The sequence below is a fragment of the Peromyscus eremicus genome, chromosome 12 (assembly GCF_949786415.1).
Source record: "Peromyscus eremicus chromosome 12, PerEre_H2_v1, whole genome shotgun sequence".
Taxonomy (NCBI): domain Eukaryota; kingdom Metazoa; phylum Chordata; class Mammalia; order Rodentia; family Cricetidae; genus Peromyscus; species Peromyscus eremicus.
Window position 1 is genome coordinate 4,742,009 of NC_081428.1, and position 25,873 is coordinate 4,767,881.

General features: G+C 48.7%; 1 protein-coding gene across 1 annotated transcript in view; it reads right to left on the minus strand.

The window, feature by feature from the left end:
- Window positions 1-25,873, minus strand: part of Dop1b (DOP1 leucine zipper like protein B) — a 106,636-nt gene that overhangs the window by 77,351 nt on the left and 3,412 nt on the right. The window contains exons 3-5 of the mRNA XM_059277668.1: window positions 25,484-25,648; window positions 3,052-3,233; window positions 2,226-2,396 (exon numbers count right to left, since the gene is read on the minus strand). Of these exons, the coding sequence (XP_059133651.1) occupies window positions 2,226-2,396; window positions 3,052-3,233; window positions 25,484-25,621 (491 nt within the window). The 5' untranslated portion in view covers window positions 25,622-25,648. The remainder of the gene's footprint in view (window positions 1-2,225; window positions 2,397-3,051; window positions 3,234-25,483; window positions 25,649-25,873) is intronic.

The window sequence follows — 25,873 nt, forward strand, 5'->3', positions numbered from 1 at the left end:
TCTCAGATTAAAACAAAAACAGCCGAAAACCATCTTATACTGCCGGGCTCACTCACTGTGCCTATAACATGCTCAGCCATCACATAAACCTTGACCAGCGTCTGCCTTGGAAGCTGGCCACCACATCTGGGCATGGCAGACAGGCTTGGTTTCCAGTGACAGCTAAATCTACTCAGTGATCCACGCAGCTACCCAGCTCTTGGTTCAATGTCAAGAAATCACAACGTTGGGGAAAAAATACCAATATTAAACAACACTATCAACTGTTCAAACAAAGTCTCATTCCTCAACCAAAAGAGCAAACAAAACTCCAACTTTCAACACGTTTCTAGTGTGAGTAACATAGATTTGAAAAACGTTTGGCGAGCTAAGTAATGTGTCCACCTGTTAGAGAATGTAAAAACTCAAATATGCACATACTAACACACACAGACACTCATGGGCGCACACGCACACATGGACGCACGCACACACGCACGCGCACACACACACACACACACACACACACACACACACACACACGCACGCACCTGTTGTCAGAACATGAACGCACCAGAACTTGCAGGAAGTCAGGTGATACCTGCCCTGATACCTCCAGTGTCACCATGACTACTGAGTCCACACACTCCCAGGCCTCACCACGTGTGCTAGCCACCATGGGTGCAAGGAGACAGATTCTTCCTCCAGAGATGTGACTATAATGGTGGGCTCTCCGCTGGGGAAATCAGGCCTGAGCTGTGAAAGCCTCAAGCAGTCCACACTAACCCTCTAGTTAGGCTTGTCCCATCCAAGTACAGATGCAAACGAAATGCAGACTGGGCTGCCGTCACGGACTACCATACTCCAAGCTACTCTGTTCCAGGTTTTCTGGAGCTTACAGGAACACTCCAAGTACGGCTGGGATTCACTTCCTGAGTCTACAAGGGGCTCCAGGCACCACCCCAGTGCATGCCAGGGTGATGTGGCTGAGGCCTGGGAACAGCACGGCAAGAGGGGCCCGGTGCCAGCACATGGGGTGTGCACAGGCATAGTCAGCAGCTACCACAGATGGGCTGGAACACGGTCCTATCACCAGGAGCTAACCATTACACCATCTCAGCATGGTCAATGTGAACAGCGTCACCAGAACCCTGTGAGAAACTTAAGAGCTTTAAGTACTTCTTCAGGTCCTGCTGAAAGCCGTGAAGAGATTTCTGCTCTGGTCCAACGTGGCAGCATGTGCCTATGATCCTAGCACTTGGGAAGTAGGGAACTGAGGCAGGAGGATTGCAGTTAGATACCAGTTGGGGCTACATAATGTAGCAAAACCTCTGTGTCAAAAAAATAAGAAGAGCCGGGCAGCAGTGGCGCACACCTTTAATCCCAGCACTCGGGAGGCAGAGGCAGGCAGATCTCTGTGAGTTCCAGGACAGCCTGGGCTACCAAGTGAGTTCCAGGAAAGGCCCAAAGCTACACAGAGAAACCCTGTCTTGAAAAACAAAAAACAAAAACAAAAAAAAAATTAAAAGAAGAAGAAGAAGAAGGAGAAGAAGGAGAAGAACAAGAAGAAGAAGAAAGAAAGAAAGAAAGAAGAAAGAAGAAAGAAGAAAGAAGAAGTGGGGAGGGGACCCTGCTCTGCACACTACTGATTATCTCTATGTCCTGCCTGTTGAAGAACCTGGCTTTGCCTTATTATTTAGAAACTGGAAGGGCAGTTCTGGAGTCTGAAGCATGTGGATTCTACTCCCAGTCTGTTGCTCCCTGTGGCAGCAGCACTGAGAACCCTGCTCATCTCCCCTCCCCCACCTGTGAATGGAGGTGCCCATCAGGGGATGCGTCCTCCACCAGAGGAAGCGGGCATGTGCATCTGTGTGTGTCTTCCCTCCACAGACTGTGACAATTCAGACAACTCCCTAGTGGACAGGATATAATGGGTGCCCTGCACGAGAGCCTCCCTTAACAACTAGGACTCTTCTCAAGGTCAGGGTCTAATATAATCTCTCCAGCCTTTGACTTCCCCTCTAGTAAAGAGCTTCTTGGGAGCGTGGGGACTCTGTTAAGTGGTGAGCAGAGAAATGTGAGCTAATCCTACCTTCTCTGCACCTTCCAGCCCCCCCCCCCATCGTGTGTGTGTGTGTGTGTGTGTGTGTGTGTGTGTGTGTGTGTGTATTGTTCTGCAGTGGGAGATCCCAGACCCGGACAGGTAGAGCCAGCACCCCAGCACCCCAGACATGCTGTCCACCAACCTGTCATAGATCTCGGAGCCCTCTTCCAGGCCGGGCAGCAGGCCTACGAGGAAGGCCTGGAGACTGGGCAGGAGCAGCTTCTGCAGCGGGAGGAAGTACTTCTCGTACAGGCCGAGCAGCACGGGCCGCACGGACATGGCAGCGTAGGCCAGCAGGGGAAACAGGCCGCAGCTTTGAGGAAGAGAAGAAGGGCAGGTGAGCGCAGTCAGACACCTTGTCACAGATCCCAGGGGTCAACGGCGGAGGGGAGGTTTGGGGTTTGCTTTCCTTTACTTTCAGTGGCTGGGGATGAAACCCAGGGCCTTGCCCAGGCAAAGGCTGAGCTCCACCCTAGTCCCAGAAGGGAACTGTAAGGAGCAAGCAGAGCCATTTAACTGGTGACAGACGCATGTTTGACAGGAGATGGTCACATGACACCGTTAAGTCAAAAGCAGGCAACCAAGCTATATGCACATTCCGCTCCTTACACATACCATGGAGCCTGGATGCAGGTCTTTCTGAAGGTGACCCGTCTCCTGGTCACGGCTGGATGACCAGATACTGTGTGGTTTTTCTCCCCTATGCGTATTTTGCTTGTCATTTTCCTTTAAAATTTTTTTTGAGGTAGGATTTCATGTAGCTAAGAGTGACCTTGAACTGCTCTTCCTGCCCTCACCTCCCAAGTGCTGGAATTACAAGCATGCACCACGACACCTGGCTTCTCAGTGCTAGAGGCAAGCACCCTACCCGCAGAGCGACACCCCAGCCCTTGCTGGTCATTTTCCACCTGTGAACTGGAACACTCTTGCCCTGGTGATGACAGTCCTGGAGCGGGAAGCGGCTGTACCTGTACAAGAACAAGTCCTTGGCCAGCCATTTCGTCCCCACAATCTTAAAGATGATCTCGTAGGTCTCGAGGGCTTTGAGGTGCACACCACTGGGCAGGGCGGGATGCAGACACTGCGCTAGCCTCTTGCTGATAAGGAGTCTTCGCGGCAGCAGGGAATACTTGAGGTTGCTCTGGAGAGCCTGTGAGACGAGAAAGGGAGGTGAGAGGGTAGCTGTGCCATCTACGGAGGGAGGCGGCTCTGTGGAGGCCCGGACACAGCATGGGCTGAGAGACAGACGTACGGAGAGGGGTCACAGGGACTGTGTGTGGAGGCGCCACGGAGACTCACAAGCCAGGCCAATGCTGGAAGGGAGGCAGACGGCTTGGTGACACGGTGGTACCCAAGGACAGACGAGGGCTGGATGCACCTCCATCCCAGGAGGCCAGCAGTCCCACAGAAATGAAGAGGATACTGGGCTGTAACCAGCATAGACAACATTGTCTCCCTACAGGGAGCCTGCTATGTGCATGGAAGCCCCGGCTGTTTGCTTAGGGAGAAGGGGTCCCGTCACTCTTCAGCTCAGCTACCTAACCATGCAGTTTTGGGTGGAGCTCATACATGGGGGGAAGGGCAATTTCTGGCATCTCTACCAATTAGGGATTGTGCTGAGAACATCTGAATTCCATAGGAAGAACACATTGCAACCCCAGTGAGATGTGCACAACAGTGTCCCCAAGCAAGGGGACACAGAACCCAGGACAAGGGTTCCTCATACAGTAGCTTCCGGAGCTGGGGATACAGCTCACAGCTAGGGTATTTGCTTGATGTGTGCAAGGCCCTGAATACTGAAAGCAAACAAGAAAACCTGCTCTTCCTAGCATCGAGGAAGAGAGGCAGAGTGCATGGCTAGGAGATTTCAATACCATCTGACGCTGCGGTCTATCAACCCACACCTCAGGTTATTTGCACACACATATCTGTACTGAGAGCATACGGGGTAAACTCCAGGTTTCCTGAGAGTCCCTCAAAGGCCTCCAGAGCATGGCTGTAGTCTGCTCTGCCTACCTCATTTCCACTTTCTTTTTTTGTGTGTGTATGTATTTGCACATGTGTGGAGGTCAAAGGTCAACATTGGGTGTTTTCCGCAATAATTTTCTACCTTTAAAAAATGACTTATTTAGTGTGTGGGGAGTGCACATACTACAGTGAGTGTGTGGAGGTCACAAGACAACTTGTCGGAAGTAGTTCTCTTCTTCCACCATGTGGGTTCCAGGGATATATCAAACTCAGGCTGCCAGCCCTCCGCCTTACTTTCTGAGATGGAGCTCTCACTGAACCTGGAGCTTGCTAATTCACTGGGCCGGCTGGCCAGGCAGCCCGAGGTCGCCCATGTCCACCTCCCTGGCCCGAGGATTACAAGTGTGCACTGCTGCACCTGCTTCTTTACATGAGACTGACCCCAGGGTCTCACGTTTGCACTGCAAGCCCTTCACCAACAGAACCACCTCAGCACCCTGTACCTCACTTCTTAACAGCCTGCTCCACATCTGTCACCACACGGAGCAGTCTTTGCTTTCTGCCTACACTTGGCAGCGCCTCACCTGAACACCACTCCCTCATCCACCTTGCTCACTCTTCCCCACGTGTGACTCGGCTCAGGCCCCCTCCCAGGGAGGCAGCAGGGTCCCCAGACAGGGCACTTCCTGCCTGCAACTCTGGGCAAGAACTGTCTCATCCACTCTGCAGTCCTCAGCATCCCAGCAGCGCTTGACACCAAGCAGGTGGCAGGGACCCTTGCTGCACCAGCCATGCCCCAGCCCTGGGTCAGGACGCTGGCCCTGGGCCATGTGACCTGGGAGCCATGACAGTTTCTACTTATAAATAGAGACTGCTTCCACCTCTAAACAACCCAGGTTAGGTGGGAGGTGAAGGGAAGAAGAGAAGGAAAATATTTTTCAGTAGAAGTCTGTAATCTACATGAACTCTCAAATTTAACACAACTGCATCTTTAAGAAGAGTTAGATAAACTGGAGGTTATCAAGACATATCTTTTTTTTTCTTTGTTTGTTTTGTCTTTGTTTTTCCGAGATAGGGTTTCACCGTGTAGCCTTGGCTGTCCTGGAACTCTCTGTAGACTATCAAGAAGGATCTTAAAGGGCTGGGGCTAGGGCTCAGGTGGTAGAGTGTTTGCCTAGCATGCACGGGGTCCTGGGTTCAGTCCCCAGCAATGTGTAAACCAGGCGTGGTAACGTACTCAGGAGATCAAGATAATCCTGGACTACACAGAGTTCAAGGCCAGCCTGGACAGATGTGGGAAACAGCACATTTTATGTGGGACTTTTCAAACACACAGAAGAACAGGCAGAAAAGCCAGGTGGCTGTCACCCTGCTTGGCAGATCAACTGATGGCCGGTCCTAAAGATACGCACTTAGACGTTCTCTGGGACTAGTGACCGACTGAACAGCAGTGACTCCTCAGGGCAGGAGCTGTCCTCACTGTCTCCCTGTTTCTGACAACATGGTTTCTCTGGTCAAGTCCACACTGAGTCTCAGGTGTGTTCAGTGCGTTCCAAGGACTGCTGTTGTCTGTGGTTTCACCAACGGGCTCCACACCAATGTGGGCAACTGGAATTCATGAGCATGTGCACAGAACAGGATGGCCATGTGATGTATGAAAACCAATACGGTCAACGGAATTGTCTGAGTCCTTTCTGGTATGGGCTCCAAAAGCCAACTTGAAGATCTTGAGGCACTCACTCCTGCCTTTAGGGCCCTGGTCCACGGCTCGAGGAAGCCACTCCCGGTATAGGCCCCTGCACATCACCAGCTGACAGAGGAAGAAGCCACTGAGGAACCATTAGGATTTGGGGGCCTGTTTTGTTGCCGACCTTCCCTATCTTGACTGATGTAACTCTTCTCATAGGTCCCCCTTATCCACAAGGATCTGAGACCCCCGTGGATGCCTGAGACCATACGACAGTATCAAGCTCTGTGTATATCATGTTTGCCTACACATACACCATCCAGATAGCAATCACCTTACAAATTAGGCTCTGTAAAAAACAGGCCGGGCGGTGGTGGCGCACATCTTTAATCCCAGCACTTGGAAGGCAGAGGCAGGAGGATCTCTGTAGCCAAAGTTTTCTCTGGTCCTGCCCCAGCCCCACGGATCCCACTGCCACTTATAAAATAATCAGAAGCTTATATTAATTAAAACTGCTCTGCCATTAGCTCAGGCCTACCACTGACTAGCTCTTACATTTAAACTCAACTCATTTCTGTTCATCTATATGTTGCCACGTTTTCCGTGGCTTTACCTGTGTGTCATTACATGCTGCTCCCTGGATAGTGGGCTGGCGTCTCCTGACTCAGCCTTCCTCTTCCCAGAATTCTCCTTGTCTGTTTATCCCGCCTATATTTCCTGCCTGGCTACTAGCTAATCAGCTTTTTATTTATCAACCGATCAGAGCAACACATTCACAGCACAGAGAACATCCCACAGCAGATCTCTGTGAGATTGAGGCTAGCCTGGTCTACAAAGTGAGTTCCAGGACAGCCTGGGCTATACATAGAAACCCTGTCTCAAAAAACAAACAGCTGGCCAGGCGGTGGTGGTGGACACCTTTAATCCCAGCATTCAGGAGGCAGAGTCAGGCGAATCTCTGTGAGTTTGAGGCCAAACTGGGCTACAGAGTGAGTTCCAGGAAAGGTGCAAAGCTACAAAGAGAAACCTGTCTCGAAAAACAAACAAACAAAAACCACCACCACCACCAACAACAACACACACACACACACACACACATACACACACACAAACAGCTGACAGCAATGTAATAGCACCCTGTAAAAAAAAAATATGATAAAATGTCTTTGGTACTGTGCTTACACTTCTTGTGACGAGGTAATTAATACGTTTTTCCGCCGTAAGCCAGATCAAGTCAAACTGAACAGGTGTACTGAGCAAAGCAACTCTCGGGTGGGTTCACTTGTCTCAGAGAACTAGGCCAGAGAAGTCCTGTGCCTGAACTAAGGAAGGAGATTTTAAAGATTGTAGGCCGGAGGTGTGATGGTGTGTCCGCCACAAGCTGGGTTTGTGCCTAGGTATGGTCAAAAGCCGAGCGCTTAGGTGGGGACTTGGCAGGTGGCATCATCAGGGGAGGAAGTTGCAATAGTCATCAAGAATTCGGAACTGGGCTTTTTGGCACCTTTCCTTTGTTCGAAACTCTCTGAGAGGGCCAGATTTGGGGGGGGGGGGGAGAGAGAGAGAGAGAGAGAGAGAGAGAGAGAGAGAGAGAGAGAGAGAGAGAGAAATGGGGCTTTCTGCACCGTGCGGGGAGAGCCAGAGGCTCCAACTGAGCAGTAGCAGAGGCCTGTGTGGTGAATGAAGACATGACCCAGGGATAGTGAGTCAGGGTGAGGGTCACTCCAACATGGCACCATGACATCCCCACAGCCGACAAGCTGGACAAAGGACAGACACCCTGAAGATACTTAACATCATCAAACTATATACCTGAAAAGGGTGAGGGAGGGTTCAGGCTGTGCCCGCCCTGTCTCAGCTACTGTGTGGGCTGATGTGGGAGGACTGCCGGAGCCCAGAAGTTTGAGGCTCTGAAGACAGCCTGCACAACACAGCAGGACACTGTCTCAGAGGACTGAAGTGTTAACTTTTATATTATGTCACAGTGATTTTAAAATGGAAAGGTTCTGTACTTCAGCCTCTTGCCAGCTGAGGTTTTGGAAACAGGGTCTTGCTGTGGAGTGCAGAGCTGGTCTCAAACACAAAGCAGTTCTCTGGTCTCAATTTCCCAAGGCTTTGAAAACAGCCTGAATAACAGAGCAGCACTCTCAAGAAAAGAAAGTTAGAATGGCGACTTCTATACTGTGTATTTGTTACGACAATTTAAAAAGGAAGAGACCCCATGTCTCACAGCAACAGAGGAGTTGCGGGCTAAGAGCCAGCTTTACAGGTTTTTTTGTTTTTTGTTTTTTTGTTTTTGTTTTTTTGGTTTTTCGAGACAGGGTTTCTCTGTGTAGCTTTGCGCCTTTCCTGGAACTCACTCTGTAGTTCAGGCTGGCCTCGAACTCACAGAGATTTGCCTGCCTCTGCCTCCCAAGTGCTGGGATTAAAGGCGTGCGCCACCACCGCCCAGCTTACAGTTATTTTTGACATGAGATGTTAAGCATGTGCCACCGTGCTTAGCCTTCCATCGCCACTCTCTGCCAATAACATGCCTCAATGCCCACCTGCACATGTGTCTGACATCACGACCCCTCAAACCTGGCTGAAAAAATGTGAAGACATGAAGCATTTGGGTATCAAAAAGGAAGCCCTAGCCACAGAGGTAACTCTCAGGCTATCCTTCTACCTCCCATGCAGCAGGATGAGGCAATTCCCTGCCTGCACGTCCCACCTTAGAGACTTCCCCCCACACTAACCCAGGGTTATTCATGAAGAGCTAGCCTCTTTTCCTAGTCCTTATCCCCTGTCCTCATCCCTACACATGGCAGCATCCCGGCCCAGGCGGGGAGGGCCATCCACTGTGCTGCTGTTTCCAGCCCCTGTAAGAATGCTGCTGTGGAATAGACTTCAGTGAGGAGGCCTTAGAAACACTCCCAGAGCAGGTCAGAGTGGTGTCGAATGTTCCTTTGCACCATGTGAATATATTCCGTTGTGTTTGGTCTAATAAGGAAGCCGCCTGGCCAATAGCTGGACAGGATAAGCTTGGGGGAGAGCCAAACAGAGAATGCTGGGAAGAAGGAGGGTAGAGTCAGAGGAGTTGCCAGCAGACATGGGAAGAAGCAAGATGGGCGTGCTGTACAGAGAAAAGGTACCAAGCCATATGGCAAAGCAAAGATAAGAAGTATGGGTTAACTTAAATGTAAGAGTTAGCTAGTAATAAGCCTTAGCTATTGGCCAAGAATTTATAATTTATATTAAGTCTCTTAGTAGCTATTAGTGAAAGGCTGCGGAGACACAGAAAAACCCCACCTACAAATGGCGCCCAAACATCCAGTACCAAATCCACGTAAGACCTGAGAAAGCTTAAAAAAGGTTCTAAACACACAAAAATGGAGCCAAACGTGGTTTCCTAGTCTTGCGTCTCTCATGCCAGCTGCAGTCTAGAGACACATATCCTGGCAGCTGCTAGCACGCATTGAGCTAAGCCACATGGCGGGTTCCAGCAGTCTCTCACACTACAGAGGCATCTCCCAGCTGCTGCCTTCCGACCTGAGCTGCCAGCATGAGCTCCGCCAACTCGCTTCATAGAAGGCTTGGGGTTTTGCTCATGCAGACAGAAAAGATTACAGATATGCAGTAAAGACTGATACAGGCAGAAAAAAAATCTCTAAATGGTTTATAATGTGTTTAAAAATGTACAAAGCTTGAGAGAGAAAAGAAAAAAGGTATAGACAGTCATAAAAAAGAAATATACAGTTTTAAAAATAATGAAGTCCTTAAAAAGGGGGTAAAGTTATATAAAAGAAAAAAGCCATGTAGAGATGGGAAATACAGAGAGTCTGGATCCTGCGTGTTATTGTGTTGTCTTTGAACTTTCTGGCTGTATTATAGAGACACTGTATTATAAAAGCTGCTTGATTAAACTAATCTATGTATTTTTAAAATGTCTTGACTTCAAAATGGAAGTCAAAAGATATGTTACTTTGGGGAAGAAGTTCTGCTTTTATTTCCACAGAAAATGAGAGGCTATGGATTTGTTCAAAGTTAAAGATGATCAGATTTGATCGAGGAAGACCCCCTGGAAATCCTGAATACAAACATAAAGAAATAAAGCTAGAAGAACTACAAGACACATGATGTATATTTTACCTGCTCAAACATAAAACAAAAAAATCATCTTTGGCTGACTTGTGTAAAATACAGTCTGTATTTGTATTAATACAGATATGTATGTTACCTTTAAAAGTTTATGTATTTTCAGAACAAGGGGACCAGACACCAATAAAAATGGATGGCGCAGGTGATCCAGCATCCAAAACAGCTTCAAGGCTGCTGGCTGAGATGATCCAGCCTCACAGAATACTCCAGTCAAGAAATAACAATTATCCTGATTTTTCTCAAGGTTCCTCCAAAGATTCCAACACCCCCAAGCAACAGGAAGTAGTCTAGACAGCAAAGCCCATATTCCCAAAAGATAGATTATGGATGTTTATTGTCATTTAAGGGTGGTTGGTTATAAATTGTTATTGGTCTTAGTCAAAAAAAAAAAAGACTAAACAAAAGCATTAAATTAAAAAAAATCTCTTTCTAAAGGAAAAAAGGGGGATATAATATAGACATGATGAGATAAAAGGTAGATTATTGAATCCACTTTAATCCAAAAAGCAACTATTAATCTCAAAATATTTTAATTGATATAGATTTTGGTTTGTTGACACAAATTTAGAGTTAATTTTATTATACTATATGTATGTTTCTACTCTTGTTTAGGGTATTACATTTATGCAGCTCATCTAAAAATGTAATATATAATTAAGAAATACAGATAAATAGTCATCTATAATAGTCAAACTTATAGTCATGTTAGGTATGTTTTCAAGGTTATTCACAGATATATTTAGATAGATAGATGGTCTTTAAACACTTCAAAGACCTACAGAATATGGCATTTAATATGTTCAATAACCTAGTGAGACACATCTGCTCCTGGCAGCATCAATCTACTTCAGAGAAGATGATGGGCATCGAAGAAACTATGTATGGAGTTTGTTTTCTTTCTTTCTTTCTTTCTTTCTTTCTTTCTTTCTTTCTTTCTTTCTTTTTTTTTTTTTTTTTTTTGTTTTTCAAGACAGGGTTTCTCTGTATAATTTTGGTGCCTGTCCTGGATCTCGCTCTGTAGACCAGGCTGGCCTCGAACTCACAGAGATCCTCCTGGCTCTGCCTCCCCAGTGCTGGGATTAAAGGAATGTGCCACCACCGCCCGGCAGAATTTGTTTTCTTTATGGCAAAAGCTAGCCATTTGGACAAAGAAACTGCCCTTGCCTCAATTGCTGACAATATACTATCCAAATTGGACCAGCGGGATACAAAAAAGCAATGGCCAAACTTTGCCAAGACAAGGTAGGACAGTCCTTCAAAATTCCCTTCTTCTCAGAAACGTATGTCAGATACACTAGGCCTATAGGCCAAAGTTGGATGCCCCAATGTTACAGAAGAACCTAGGGTTACTGTCCAGACAGTCAGATGTGCCTGTCGTTAGGTAACATTTAACTTTCTGGGGTCTTTGATGAAGCTGAAGACTAGACAGTCATAGATAAAGTTTTCCTTTGTTATGATAAAAGGTAAATTAGGCATAAAACTTTAGAATCACAAAGATAAGATAAATAATAGAGTATTTTCTCTAAATTATGCCAAATACAAATGGACTGCAGCCGCGGAGACACAGAGAAACTCCGCCTACACAGTGGAGGTTTATTTTCAGGAAACTGGAAGCCCAGATTGGTTGGTCATAAGCCTAACACACACAGTTCATGACAAACAGTCTACAAATACAGAACAAACTCAGAGAAGCCGACGAGCTGGTGGGGAAATTAGTCATGGTTTCAAAATCATTTTCAGTCAGCTCCATGGAAAGGAAAACAATGATTAAAGAGGAAAGTAAGCTTCCCTGTTCATTTCACTCAGGAGCTATATAATCCCCAAAGAATTCCTGAAAGTACAATTAGGATATAATGACAACACTCTTGACCTCATTGCATCCACAGACGCAGCAGACTGACCTTAAAACAAACTACCAGGGGCCGAAGGCGTAATGTCCCTAAGTAGTTCTGCTCAGCATGCAGAAGCCCTGGGTTGGATCCCTAGTCCCAAAATAAATAAATAAATAAATAAATAAATAAATAAATAAATAAATAAATAATAAAACAAGAATAAAATGTAAGTTTGAGAAAAAGGGCTGAATTACAGCCTAGTTTCATGACTAGAAACCAAGAAAGACCTATGTTCCACCCCAGGGTTTCTCTGCGCCTCATTTTGGTTCCTTCTGATATAACACAGTCGGACAGCGTGATCTTCTCCAGGACGCAGAGGCAAGCATATCTCTGTGAGTTCGAGGCCAGGCTGGTCTATAGAGCAACAAGTTCCAGGACAGTCAAGGCTACACAGAGAAACCTTGTCTCGACAAACCAAAAAGAAAAAAAAAAAAAAGAAAATAAAAGGCGTGTGTGTGGGGAAGGTATGTTTTATGTTATGTGTATTTTTAACCATTAATAAAAAAATAGTTTAAACATATTTAAACTTAAGAGCATGGGCATGGGTTTGATTTTAAAATGCCTTATTTAGCTAGTAAATGTCTCCTCTTCAAATTCCCAGAAGCGGGGAGGTGGGGGGTGGGGGTGGGAGGTGGCTCAGTGGCCCCAACACATAAAGCAGGATGTGGCCACACGCACACTGTATTCCAGCCCTGGGCTGGGGAAGCATGGGGGTGCAGAGATCTGAGGATCACATGGGCCTGTTGGTCATCATTTTAGCTCCAGGTTCAGTGTGAGAGCCTGACTCAACATCTCCCCCTGATCTGTGTGGATGCACATCCACACACGTGTATATACTACAAACATCACACACACACACACACACGGCACAGTCCAAACTGCCCCTGCAGAAGACAATGCTTACTGCAAGGGTCACATGCCACCTATAGGAAATGTAAGCAAGCCGGTTTAACATACATCTCCCGTCAGGACAAAGAGGCACAACAACCATCTAGTACAATACTCCACGCCTTCCTCTGGAAGTCTGTCACCTTTATGAGGATGCCCGTTTTACAAAGCAACAACTAAGCTGTAGATGTCACAGTGAGTCAGGCTGGCCAGGTGTATCAAGCTTCAGCGCTGAGTTACAGCTTTGCCAAGGGACACCAACAGTGCCCTTTAGACCAAACGGGATGGGAACAAATATTGAGTAATAACAAATTGGCCAGGACTTCCCACATTAAGGCAAGCTGCGGACTGACAGCAGGAAGTGTCACACCTCACTTGAGATGGCAGTGACACGGGGGTGGGGGGTGGGGTGGGGTGGGGTGTGTGTGCAAGGGACACACTGGAGAAATGGGTCTCCTGCCTCTCCTGAGAGCCACAGCTGGAGTCGGGACCCACAGCAAGGCTGGCCCGTGTTTAACTGGGGAGTGACACCACTTCAACTTCTGGGCAAACAAGAAGCTTCAGGATGAGTCAGCTCTCCATGCAGCACCCACCTCCTGGCACCTCACTTGGTAAAGCTTCCGGAGAGGAACCTGTGTAGGTTAATTCAACTGTTCGTCTCATGTAGAGAGATTAGAAAGCTAAGGTTTTCTTTTTACAACTTCTTAAGCCAGGTATGGTGGCATATACCACTAGTTCCTGCACTCAGGAGACAGAGGCAAGTGGATTCCTGCGTTCAAGGTCTATAGAGCAAGTTCCAGGACAGCCAGGGCTACACAGTGAAACCTTGTCTCAAAAAACCAAACCAAATATATACTTGTATTTATATAGAGAGATAGATGAATAAATAAAAATTCTTATTAAGTCGGATGCAGGGGCTCAGGCCTATAATCCTAGCATTTTCAAGGCAGAGGCAGGAGGATTGCCATGAGTTCAAGGCCATTTGTTCTTGCCCTATCAGCCAGTGCTTTCTGGGCTGCTGCTGGGGTGGTGAGTAGCAGCAGGTTGATGATTTGGACTAGGAGAGTCCCAAAGGTGCAAGCAGGAAGGTGAAGGGGCCTGACTGTAGCAGGGCAGGCCCAGAGGCCAAGCGCAGCCAGTGGGCGGTGGACAGGTGCAGAGACATTTATCATTCACCCAGAGTGGACTCTGTCAAGAGGAGATGCTTGGGAAAGAGCTCAGGAAGCCACTGTAAGACCAAGGGTCTGTACCTAACCTGCCGGGCTGGGTTAGGTCAGGGATCCTCCTCTCATGGACTGCCAGGCTGTCACAGGCTACCTGAGTGCCCCAAGGCTGTTTTCTCACACCGAAAATGTGCTGCCACCCACCTACTCACTGGCTGGCCATGTAAACACTGAAAGGAGCTGAGACACCCGGGGCATCCACCCCACTTCTCTAGTACTTTAACACGTAGTGTGCAGACATGCATACACACAGAGACATACAACCTACACATGCATATGCACATTTCTGCACATGCATATGCACACACAGGTGCCCTCTACATATGCACACACTCCACACATGTATACCTGTGTGTATTAGACACGTATTCCTTCCCTGTGTGTGTGTGTGTGTGTGTGTGTGTGTGTGTAAGACTCCTTCTGTGTGTGTGTGGCTCACACATGTGTGTGGAACCTCAGGCTAATGTCAGGGGTTTCCTCGGTCACCTTCCACCCTATCTACTGGGACAAGGTCTCTCACTGAATTTGGAGCTCACAGATTCAGCTGGACAGGCTGAGCAGCAGGCTCAGGGCCATTTGTGTCCCCACCTCCTCAGCCCAGGGTTACAGGCACGCACCGTTTCACATGGGTTCTAGGGATCTCAGCTCAGGTCCTCAGACAGCAAGCCCTTACAGCCAGAGCCGCCCTCCCCCGTCCGCCCGTTAGGACTCCTTAACTTCTCCCTGGAGCCGCACCCCAGCAACACCACTCCTTCACTGTTCCCCTTCGGGCAGCACAGTGGGGCTCACCTGGTGTACACCAGGCAAACCGAGCTCTACCCTCAGCCCCATCCTGCACCTTGTAAGGACACACAAACACTTTCACTGTCAATTGTCAAGTGTGTCTGCGTGGCCCACAGGGGAACCAGGCGCCAGCTCGGATGAGGTTAAAAGATGGGCTTGGTTGTGACACATTCGGCTGTATGGACACAGAGTATCCAGCCACACGATTTTAAATAAAGAAAACATAATGTAACTTATAAAGCCAAAAATCCAGAGCAAGGTCCCCCCCCCTTGGGGGAGGGCATTCAGAAATACCTGGAGACATTTATGACGTTTCTATTTGGGGGCAGAGGAGGGATGACTGGGCTGTACTGGTACATCGTGGACAAGAGGCCAGGACGCTAACAAACATCCTACAGTGCACAGAACGGCACCCACCTCCACCCCAGATGCCCCTGATCCGTGGCCGAGACACTCCCATACAGAGGGGCAGGCTTCCATCTCTGTTACAAATATAAAGAGAAGCACGACAAAAATAGCTCACTCTCAATGGAATGAAAACAAGCAAACAGTGTCTTCCTTTTATGTCTCGGAGCAGAGGAAATCCCTTTCAGAAGCTGGCCTGCAGCCTTCCTCCCACGTCTCAGGGGTCCCACAAATCACAAGGCCACGTCTAAAGTAAACTGCGTCATAGAAAACGGAATCAGCAGGATTCAATCTGAGAACCAGAGCATTACGCCTCCAGCTACCTCAGAGCTCACTCCCACGTGATCTCTCCACAGAACAGGGGTCTTTTTAACAAGAAAGAGAAGGGACTGGCTATCGGGTGGGCAGCCACATGCCTGCCCCACATTCAGAAGTAAGGAGTCTGAACTGAACCCAGCTGCTCCCTCTGAGCATGCTCAGTGCTCCTGCCTTCTTCCCCAGGCGGCAGCCCCATTAGACTATCTGCCAGCATACCAAGGCACTGAGACATCCAGCTGGGGAGTCACCAGAAGCAAGGGTCTTTCACTTGCGTAAAAAGTAACACTGTGTATCATTCATATACACACATTTTAACGGCTTATTTTATTAAAAAAAAATAACATACATGTGCCCATGTGTGGGTATGTAGATGTGAGTGCAGGTGATTTCGAGGCCCAGAGACACCGGCTCCTCTGGGTTGGAGTTACGGCGGTTGTGAACTGCCTGGTGTGAGTGCTGGGAACTGAACAAGAACAGCACGCACTCTTAACTGCTGAGCATCGCTCCAGCCCGACACTTCACATGTTGATCGGCTAGTGAGATGACGCACACACTAAGGAACACACTGATTCTTAATGACACAAGCAACAGAGGCCGGGCAAGGGTGAGGCAGTGAGAAGCACCAGAGGCCGGGCAGGGGTGAGGCAGTGAGAGGCACCAGAGGCCCTTCTGTTAGGATCACTGCCTAATGAGATCACCCGCCATTCTCCCACAGTAAAGGCTTGCTGGGCCATCTGCTCAGCCAGGGGACATTTTTCAGTGTGCCTGGAAGATGTGAGTGGAAGGAACATGTGCCATTAAAACTTACCAAACGTGTTGGGGCTGGAGAGATGCCCAGTGGCTAAGAACTTGTTCTGGTCTTACAGAGGACCTGAGTTCTGTTCCCAGCATCCCTGTTGGGCAGCTCATAACTGCTGGGAACTTGAGCTCCAAGGGGTCTGACACCTCTCTGGAGCCACCTGCACTTAACACGCACGCACGCACGGACGAGTGGGTGCACACATGTGCGCACATAAGCAGGACGGAGAGAGCTATGTAGAAACTACCCATTTACTTTTCCCTCCCTTCACTTTATCCCAGGAACATTCTCCTTTAGACTACTGGTCTACCTCATCTGAAGGCCACGTAAGCCATTGTATGTCACATCATGATTTACTTCAAGGAGCTCCCTAACTGACATAGTTACTTCCCATTATTTGTTACCATATACAAGAATAAAGGCCCTTACGACTGCCTTTGTGTTTTATGTGCACGGGATTAAAATAAATTTATAGTGGCCCATGTTAACATTCTAATTGTTTATCATGTGAAAAAATGCAAAAGTCACAATGAACTTTTACTCCATTCCCTCTGAATAGTGGCTCAAGTCTGCTCACACCAAGTGTTGAGGACAGGGAAGGGCTGTAGCTCTCACACATGAGCAGGATGTAGAATGGTGCATCCCCTTGGCAAACCTCTTGTGGCCTCTACAGACATTAAACATGCAGCCAGAGAGGTGGTTCAGCAGTTAAGAGCACTTGCTGCACAATCCTGAGGACCAGGGTCTGGAGCTCAGCACCTCATTAACGAGCCTGTGACTCCACGAGATCCTAGCTTGCTTCTGACCTCCACTCAAAAGCATAGGTACATGCACCTGTGTACACACAAATAAGTAAAAAAATAATAAAAAATAAAGCTTTAACAAATTAAAACAGGAGCTGGAGAGATGACTCAGTGGTTAAGAACACTGACTGCTTTTCCAGAGGACCCAGGTTCAATTCCCAGGATCCACATGGTAGCTCACAACTCTCTGTGACTGCAGTTCCTGGGGCTTCTCACATAGACACACAAATAAATCATTAAAAAAAAAATTAGCTGGGCGGTGGTGGCGCATGCCTTTAATCCCAGCACTCGGGAGGCAGAGCCAGGTGGATCTCTGTGAGTTCGAGGCCAGCCTGGACTACTAAGTGAGCCCCAGGAAAGGTGCAAAGCTACATAGAGAAACCCTGTCTCGAAAAACAAAATAAAACAAAAAACAAAACAAAACAAAACAAAATTAAAATACATACCCACTGGAAGAAAGTCAATTGTCTTCAACAGGAAATGGATCTACAAACTGTGTATCTGTGGACCTTCCCCAGCAGTACAAGGTAAATGAATTATCAATATCTACAGTTCGTTAACCTTCAGGATAGCTTTGTTAACTGCCAGAGGTCAGAGCAGGAAAAACAGGGGATGCGCCCCTTTATACAAAGTGTAGAGTAGCTTACTTTTAGGACCGTCTTAGGTAGCCCAGGCTAACCTTACGCTCACTATGTAGCTGGAGGCTGTCTCCTGCATCTAGCACCCAGCTGCTGGGATTACAAGTCTTTACCACCACACCTGGCTCTGCTTACATAAAACTTTTTAAAATGTGAACTCCTTTACAGTGGCAGAGAGGAAGGAGCCAGTTGTCTGGTGATGTGGATAAGAAACACCAGGAGGGAACTTCTGGAGGTGACAGACACACGCTCTTGATGGTGGTGACGGTCTCACGGGGCTGTATGCATGTCAAACCCCATCGAATCCCACTGGATATGTGCAGGGCTGGTGTTGTGGTTCTGTGGTAGAGTCTTTGTGAGGACCTGGGTTTGCAGAACTGTGTTCAGGCTACCGTGCGTCCATACAGCTTGGCTGGAGGTATGGGGCCCACTAAAAAGGACAGAGAGGAAAGCCTATAATGGACTCAAATACCAGCTTGAAGGTTGGTGTTCACGTCCGAACCGTTGCCTGGACTGAAAGGCAGCCAAGTTTAACTTCGCCCTTCTGTTTCAGTCTGATTGGGCTACTTTTACAAACTACACACTGTGTCTTTCAAACAACACGAATTTACTTCTCACAGTACCAGAGGCCATGAGCACGGGGCGGCTGACTCCGATCTCTTCCTGGCTTGCAGATGACTACCTTCTGACTGTGTCTTTGCATAGAGTGCTTGGAGAGAGCAGACAAGGAGGAGGTGTCTTTTTCCCCTCTTTCAAGGGCATAGTCCTATCCGATAAGGGCCCATTCTATGACCTCATTTAACTTAAATTGCCTACTAATGACACTTTCTCCAGAGTCACGTGGGGGTTGAGTCTTCAACATACTGCTGTCCATGCGGGGAGAGTTCAAGCTTCACTTTCTAGACAGAGCAACGTAATGGGTCACCATCTCTTTCCTGGACCCTGAACTCCATCCATTCTGCTGGATGGCACACTGCTATTGTTTGGTTATTGGTTACTGAAGAGTTACTTGTCTGTGTGAACCTGGCTGACTTCCATCCCTCCAGCAGATTGGAGAGGATGAACCACAAACAAATTCTTTCACTCAAACACAAAATAAGTCAGCTATCCTGGTCACAAACTACTGGAAAGCATAACGGACTCCTCTGCAGACAGAAAGCTCTTCTCAAAAAAGCCCCTCAACCTTGTCATGTTTGAGAAGCTCACACTGGGCAGCTGAGTCAGCAATGCCCTTGGAGTCTCGGCAAGAGCCCAGCAATCTGGGATGAGGGCCATGGTGTCATCTGAACCCCTGAACTGGGCACAACACACCAGAATTCAGCAGCTGCTGCCACATGCTGGAACCAGGGGTTTGAGCTGATCACTATCAGTGGAGAACATCGAAGGTTGCTAGCAAGTAGCTAAACAGACATAGCCCCAGACAGAGGGGTCACATGCCAGCAACGGACAAGAGACAGCCCCGGCATCTTATGGCTGGGAGGGGCGTCTCGTCACCCCCTTCTCAGGGCCCAGGCAGCGGGAGTGAGGAGGGCTGGCCTAGCTCCTCGGGGTCGGGAAGAGATCCTCACACACATCTGTAGGACACCCCACAGTGTTGTCCCTCCTGGAAGGAGTGGGTGTAGTGTGAAGCACGGCAGCCAGAGCTCAAGTCATCAGGAAGGCTGCCTGGAGAGAGCAGCGGAGCCTGCCCAGGACGTCCCCAGGGTCACCGTCACTCTAGCACTACACAGGCAAAGGTCTCCCTCCACAAGGCTCCTGGGCAGTGAAAAGGTTTGAACAAAGAGCACCGTAGCCTCCATTGGTGAGAAAGCCCATCTGAGCATCTGCGAGAAAGGAGCTTGTGAACTGCGATGTGGACAGACGTCTGGATTTCACTGCGAGATCTACTAATTGCTATCTGAAGTCCTAATACCCAATACCTTTCAGCAGACCTGCATGTGGAGAGACCCTTTCAAAGGTAATTAGGATAGAGTGAGGCAGTGGTGTGTGCCTTTTCCAGGGAGTGTCATTGGTTTACGAGACCGGACACAAGACAGGGAAAATAAAAAAGGGGGCATGGGAAGGAAGAAGAGGCCCCACCTCAGATGAATGGAGGATTTTGACACATATGACTAAGTTCGCTGTGGAAGTTGCCTAACTAGGAACACTATTCCTCCATGGAGGTATTTCCTATAGAAATGTTAAAATGGCACTGAACCATACTTAATGCCAGAATGTACACAACCTTGGATTAAACCTTACTCCTTTTCAAGGGTAAAACCCCAAACTTCCTGAGAATCTCACAAACAAAATTAGAGAGCTTGCTATGGACCAAACATGTCTTAACTCCTGTGTCTTACTATCGTAAGGATCCCTTGAATTCCTGCAACCTCAGATTTTTGTCTATCAGACCTCAATCCTGTCCAACACACCTCAGGAACCACCCTCAGATCCCATTTCCTAAGAAGGAAAATAAAAAGAACTCCTTAGAAACCTGTGGAACACATGCAGCCATCACCATGACACCTGAACATAGCCTTCTCTCGAGAAGCTCACCAACTCACTCAGGGGGACAAACTCGTTTTCTTCAGCCTCTTGTTCTCTCTAACGCCCCGCTGAAATCTCTTCAAAACCTTTTCTTAAGCCCTGCCCAGCTACACACAGATTCATCCTGAAATTCTCTTCTGCCCTAAAGCCAAGAGTCCTGGCTTCACCCGAGCAGAGGTCTCAGCAGGAGAACTCTGCTTCCGCTGCCTACAACACTTAAAGAGAGGACAATCAGGACATAGTGACGCCCAGGGGACATCCAGGCTGTGACAGGGCTGCCCCTTTACCACCACCACCACCACCACCGCCGCTTCCCGCTTCTCCCTAATTCCGCTAAAGAGAATCCACACCTAGAGCCAGGCACAGTGGTACACACATTCAGTCCCAGTACCCAGGGGCTTGAGCAAGGAGGATTGTAAGATCAAGGCTAGCCTGGGCTACACAGCAAGACCCTGTCTCCAGACTACAGAAGAAATGCTCCCACCTAGCTGGTTAAAGTATTAACTACCAAAGGAATTTTCTTTAGATTGGGATTCCCCAGGACATCTGATGGTCTCTGTCAGATGCCACCACAGTTATTGGTTTTGCTAACCAATCCCCGCCCAGCAGCTGTCTTCCTGCCCAACTCCTCCTTTCCCTCGCTATAAAAACCCTGTTGCTCCCCACAACTGAAGGACTTAATCCTAGGACTCCCCTTTTCTCTGTCACTCTCTCTGTCTCTAAAGCAGCCATACTTCACTGTGCCTTGGACTCAGGCCTTCAATCACAGACAGCCTCCCTGCCCGCTCACTCAGGCCTCTGCTCGAATGTCATGTCAGCAGAAAGCCACCTCTGTCTAAAAACCATCACCGTCCCCCTTCCCCACCACGTCCCACATTTAATTTTCCCTCCTAGCGCTCAAGACTCAATGTCACGCTGGTTGCTGTCCCACCATTAAAGCCTCATCTTCCACGTGAACAGGGGTTCTGTGTTCCTGCCACAGCCCGGCACCCAGATGTTCAGTCTACTGTGGCATCTGGCGTCCTCTGACGAACCTGCTCTAACAGATACAGCTGGGCTCACAAAGTGACTTAAACTGTGACACAGAGGAGCTGAAGGCACTGTCCACTCACACTTCAGGGCTCAGCACACCGGCTCCTCATGAGAGCTGACGATAATCGGCCCCCACATCCCAGCTGCTCTCACAGTCTGCTGGTCCGTGGTGTTCCCTAGACGGCACGGTCCTGTTCTCGTCACACATGGTGTCACTTATCCATACATGCCTGTCTGTGTCCAAGTCTCCTCCTTTTTCCGCAGAACTGGGGGCTGAGCCTGGAGCCTAACGCATGGTGGGCAAATGTCCTACCGCTAAGTCACAGCCCTCTGGCCCTCTCTCTAATTTATCAGGTCAAAGTCTCACAAACTTGCCCAGCCTGGCATCAGACTCTCTCTCTAGTCCAGGTGGCCTTCAGACCTGCTGTCCTCCTGCCTCAGCCTCCTGAGTAGCTGGGATTACAAGCCTGAGCCACCAGGCCTGGCTCAAATGTCCCCTTTCTGTGATGGTGCTCACCTTTACTTCCACTCTTGGGAGGTAGAGGCAGGTGGACCTCTATGAGTTCGAGGGTAGCCTGGTTTATATAGCAAGTTTCAGGCTAGGGATACATTGTGAGACCTTGTCTCAAAAAAAAAAAAAAAAAAAAAAAAACCAAAAAAACCCCAAGAAAACATGCCCCTTTATCATAAGGATACCTTACACAGTGGGTTCCAGCCATCACTAATAACTTCACTTCAGCTTGATCAGCTCTGTAAAGAGTTTATTTATTTGCAGATACAGTTACATTCTGAGGACCCAGAGTGAGGATTTTGATAAGTACAGTGCAACACACAACAGCCACTAACAGCTACTTGATCTGAACGAGTTAGTCAATAGCTACTGGCAAAGAAATCGCACTGGCCTCACCTGGGCAACGGAGTGGGGCTCCTTGGCCACGAGAAGGCACAACTCATCCTCCATATATAAACTGCATAGACTTCGGCAAGAAGACATAGGAAAAGACTAACAACAGCATAGCTCTGGGGGTCAGGCACGTGGGCTGAGCCTGTGCAGGGGCGTGGTCAGAGCTGGATGTCAACTTATTTTACTAGTAGCTTTTTATTTTATTCTATGCTACAATACTGGGGATTGAACCCATACCTCACACGCCAGGCAAGAGATCCACCACAGAGCTGTACCTGAAACCCTCTTTTTACTTTTTACTTTGAGACAGTGTCTCGCCTTGCCCAGGCTGGCCTTGAACTCACTCTGTAGCCCAGCCAGGCCTTGTATTTGCCACACTCCTTTCTCAGCCTCCCAATAGCTAGAACGGCAGGCCAGCACCACCAGGCCTGGGGTGTGTTACAGGTACAACACAACACGGCACAGCGAGTCCTTAACACACAGAAGTTCTCAGTGAACGTCAGCTACGGAAGGCAGAGCTGAGGACAGTCTTACTCTGGCACCCTTGTCCCACTGAAGTCTTGCAAATCCTTCAGGCTGGACGCTCTGACCCACTGCCTAATTACAGCAGCAGAGAACAAAGGGCCAGGGCTGCAGCTCAGCTGCCACACACGGTTCAACGCCATCACCACATACACAGATGCACCGTCGTGGGGGTGGAGGTGGAGGGTAGGCAGAGAGGCTAGTGCCAGGCTAACTGTGAAACATAGGACCTTGTTTTTGGTGGGGGTGGGTTGTTGTTGTTGGTGGTGTTAAGCAATAATGCCCAAAGGACAGGGTGGGATACCTTGGGTAAAAATCTGTAGAAGAAGTAACCTTTTAAATCAAACCTTTATCCAGTGCAATACCACAAACAGGGGTCCTATCAGGGAACAATCCTTAGGAAAATAAAGTGTTAAGAGCTGCACTCAGTCCTTCCCAGAAAGGAGGAATGACTCAGTTTCTACCATTTGCTGGGGACCGTGTAGACGAGACAAGTCCAGCAGGGTGACGGGACCTGCCACTCCAGCTCCACTCCACTCAGGGCTATAGCCTGGGCCAGGTGTGTTTCCGGAGGAGCCCTTCCACACCTCCATGTCTCAGAATCTGCTCCCACAACAACAGGACAAGCAACAAAAGTAACGCTCGCTACGGGTTGTACTTAGGAATCAAGCCCTTCAAAGCGTCCAAGACACTGTCCATCCAGCACCCATGACAGCCCTGGACACCAGGACTATAGCAGGAAGACAGAGCCCCAGGGTGCCTTAGCTGCACCCACAGTAATAGATTAGCTCTCCAGGATTCTGTTCCCTCACCTGAAATGCATCCGAGAATGTCAGCCCTCTCCTGCAGGAGAGTCTGTTAAAGAAACCCATTTCTTTCGGACTGCTATACGAGCATTAGCTCTACTAGACGTGACGGTTAATACTGTTAACTGTATGTACAGTAAGATAACTAAGGGGGGAAGACCCACCCTCCCTAAATGTAGGTGGTTCCACTCCTGAGGTCCTGGACTGAAGGAGAAAGTGAACTGAGTGTCAGTGTTCACCTCTCTGCTAATTAAGTGCAGATGCCATGTGACCAGCTCCTCAAGCTCCTGTTACCGTGACATATCTGCATGCATGCGTGCACGCAGGCACGCACGCACACACGCATGCATGCATGCACACACACACACACACACACACACACACACGCACGCGCGCGCGCACACACACACACACACACACACACACAGAGCTCAGTGTTCTTTCTGTCTTTCCTTTGTTTTGACACAGCCACAATAGCTCAGGCTGGCTTTGAACTCATCCTGTACTTGCGGCAGGAGCCTTCAGCTTCTGGTCTTCTCCACGTCCCCGTGCTGGAAGCCCAGTGCTTGGACACCTGGTAAGTCAGGGACTGAGTAGTAAAGCATCTGGCAGGACTCCAATGTGCCTGGGTGTGCCCCCCCCCCCCCGCCCCTTTAACCAGTCTCTGGGAGTCCCTAAGTGTTCACCTCCCCACCCGCCCTGAGTATTCCTGGGCTGGGGCTGTCCAACCAAGGAACCTCAGGCTCCAGTATCACCTCAAAAAACCTCGGGAGTATAATTTGTCAATCCTATTGAGCACTTACCTGCCTGTGACATTTCCAAGTAGATGTGCCTTGAAGGAAGCCAGGCCTTTCCTGGCCAATGGGCTGCAACCTCCTATCTCTCCCCAAGCCCGACAGCCATCTGCCAGGCTGAGCCGCTTGCCCCACCCCCACCCTACGCTGGGAACTGAGCCCAGGGCCTTAGGCCAGCCAGGCAGGCACTTTGGGAGCTGCTTTCTGGCCCCGGAGTGAGAGTGTTAAGGTGGGTACACGGGGAGGGGGACACACAGCTGCCCCATTCTCCACCACACCCCTACCCCTGTTCCTGGAAAATAAAGGGAGGCACTCTCTCTCCTCAGCGGGGCTTTCTGGGGCTCCCTGACATGCAGAATAGAGATGGAGGGGGAATCCTCCGACTTCCATCTGACACTCATGCTCCAACCCGAGTGCTGGCCAGACAGCCTGAGAGTTCTCTACTGTGCACCACAATGGTCACAGTGTGCCTAAGGATCCCTGTGGTGTCCTCCCTTTGGGCAGGACAGGAGAGTCACACAGAGACCACCGGAGCCCCATTTGATCCACTTGGGTCTTCCCAGACCATAACCCAGTCTCCACACCCAGACACACACACACACACACACACACACACACACACACACACACTCACTCTCACACACTCATATACTCACATGCACACACACTCATATACAAACTCACACTATTAGTTTACTTTCTATTCTTCTAGAAGTTACCAGTTAGTAACAAAAGGGCCTAAAAAGTAGAGCACAAAAGAAACAGAAAAACCCTCAGCAGACACGGAATAATCTTTCAATAACTAGGCTGACGATTTTAAATTGTCAGTACATAGACTTATTGAGAAAAGGCTACCCACAGGTGTAGTGTGGTAAAGTGTGGTGGCGCACACCTTTAATCCAGCACTTGGGAGGCAGGAGCAGGTAGATCTCTGAGTTTGAGGCCAGCTTGTTCTACAGAGTGAGTTTCCAGGACAGCCAGGGCTACACAGAGAAACCTTGTCTCAAAAAAACCAAAGAAAAGAAAAAAAGAAAAGGCCATTCCACTGTATCAATGCTATAAAAACCCAACACAACAAATTCTGTGCTCGACAGATGCTGGAAGAGTGCTATGCGGTGACCTGTGCTAAGCATGCTAAGTCTGAGGTACAGAATCTCTGGCTGTCCTCTCTCTTCTGTTTTTCTAGATGTTCTAACCTTCACAAATTCCTTACCATAACAAAAAGACAACTCCGTCCCCACCTCCACACCTTCCAAACAGGAAATGGCCCGGTACCTTGTTGAGTTTGCCCAGTGAAGATATGAGATCCGCCCATTCACTGGAGGACTCGAAGTTTCTTAAAGCCTTTTCGATCACTGAGGAGTAACTTCTGTATCTGTAATCGCTTAGCAGCTCCTGCTCCTCTGGGTCCATCGTACATTCTCACACTGAAGGAGGGCTCTAAAGGCGAAATCAGAAAAGGACATGAGGGAGCCGCTCCCAGGCAGAAATCCTTCCCAACTCCGAGTTACAAACGAGAGACCTGTGTCCACAACCTCACTAGGCAATCCAATTCAAATATTTAGCAAGGCTCCCAGACCAGGCAGTATGTAAGTAAAGATAAAGAGTTCCCACCCTCCTGGATTCTGAGGGACACAAGTGCACTAGGCAGAAAGAAGAAGGATG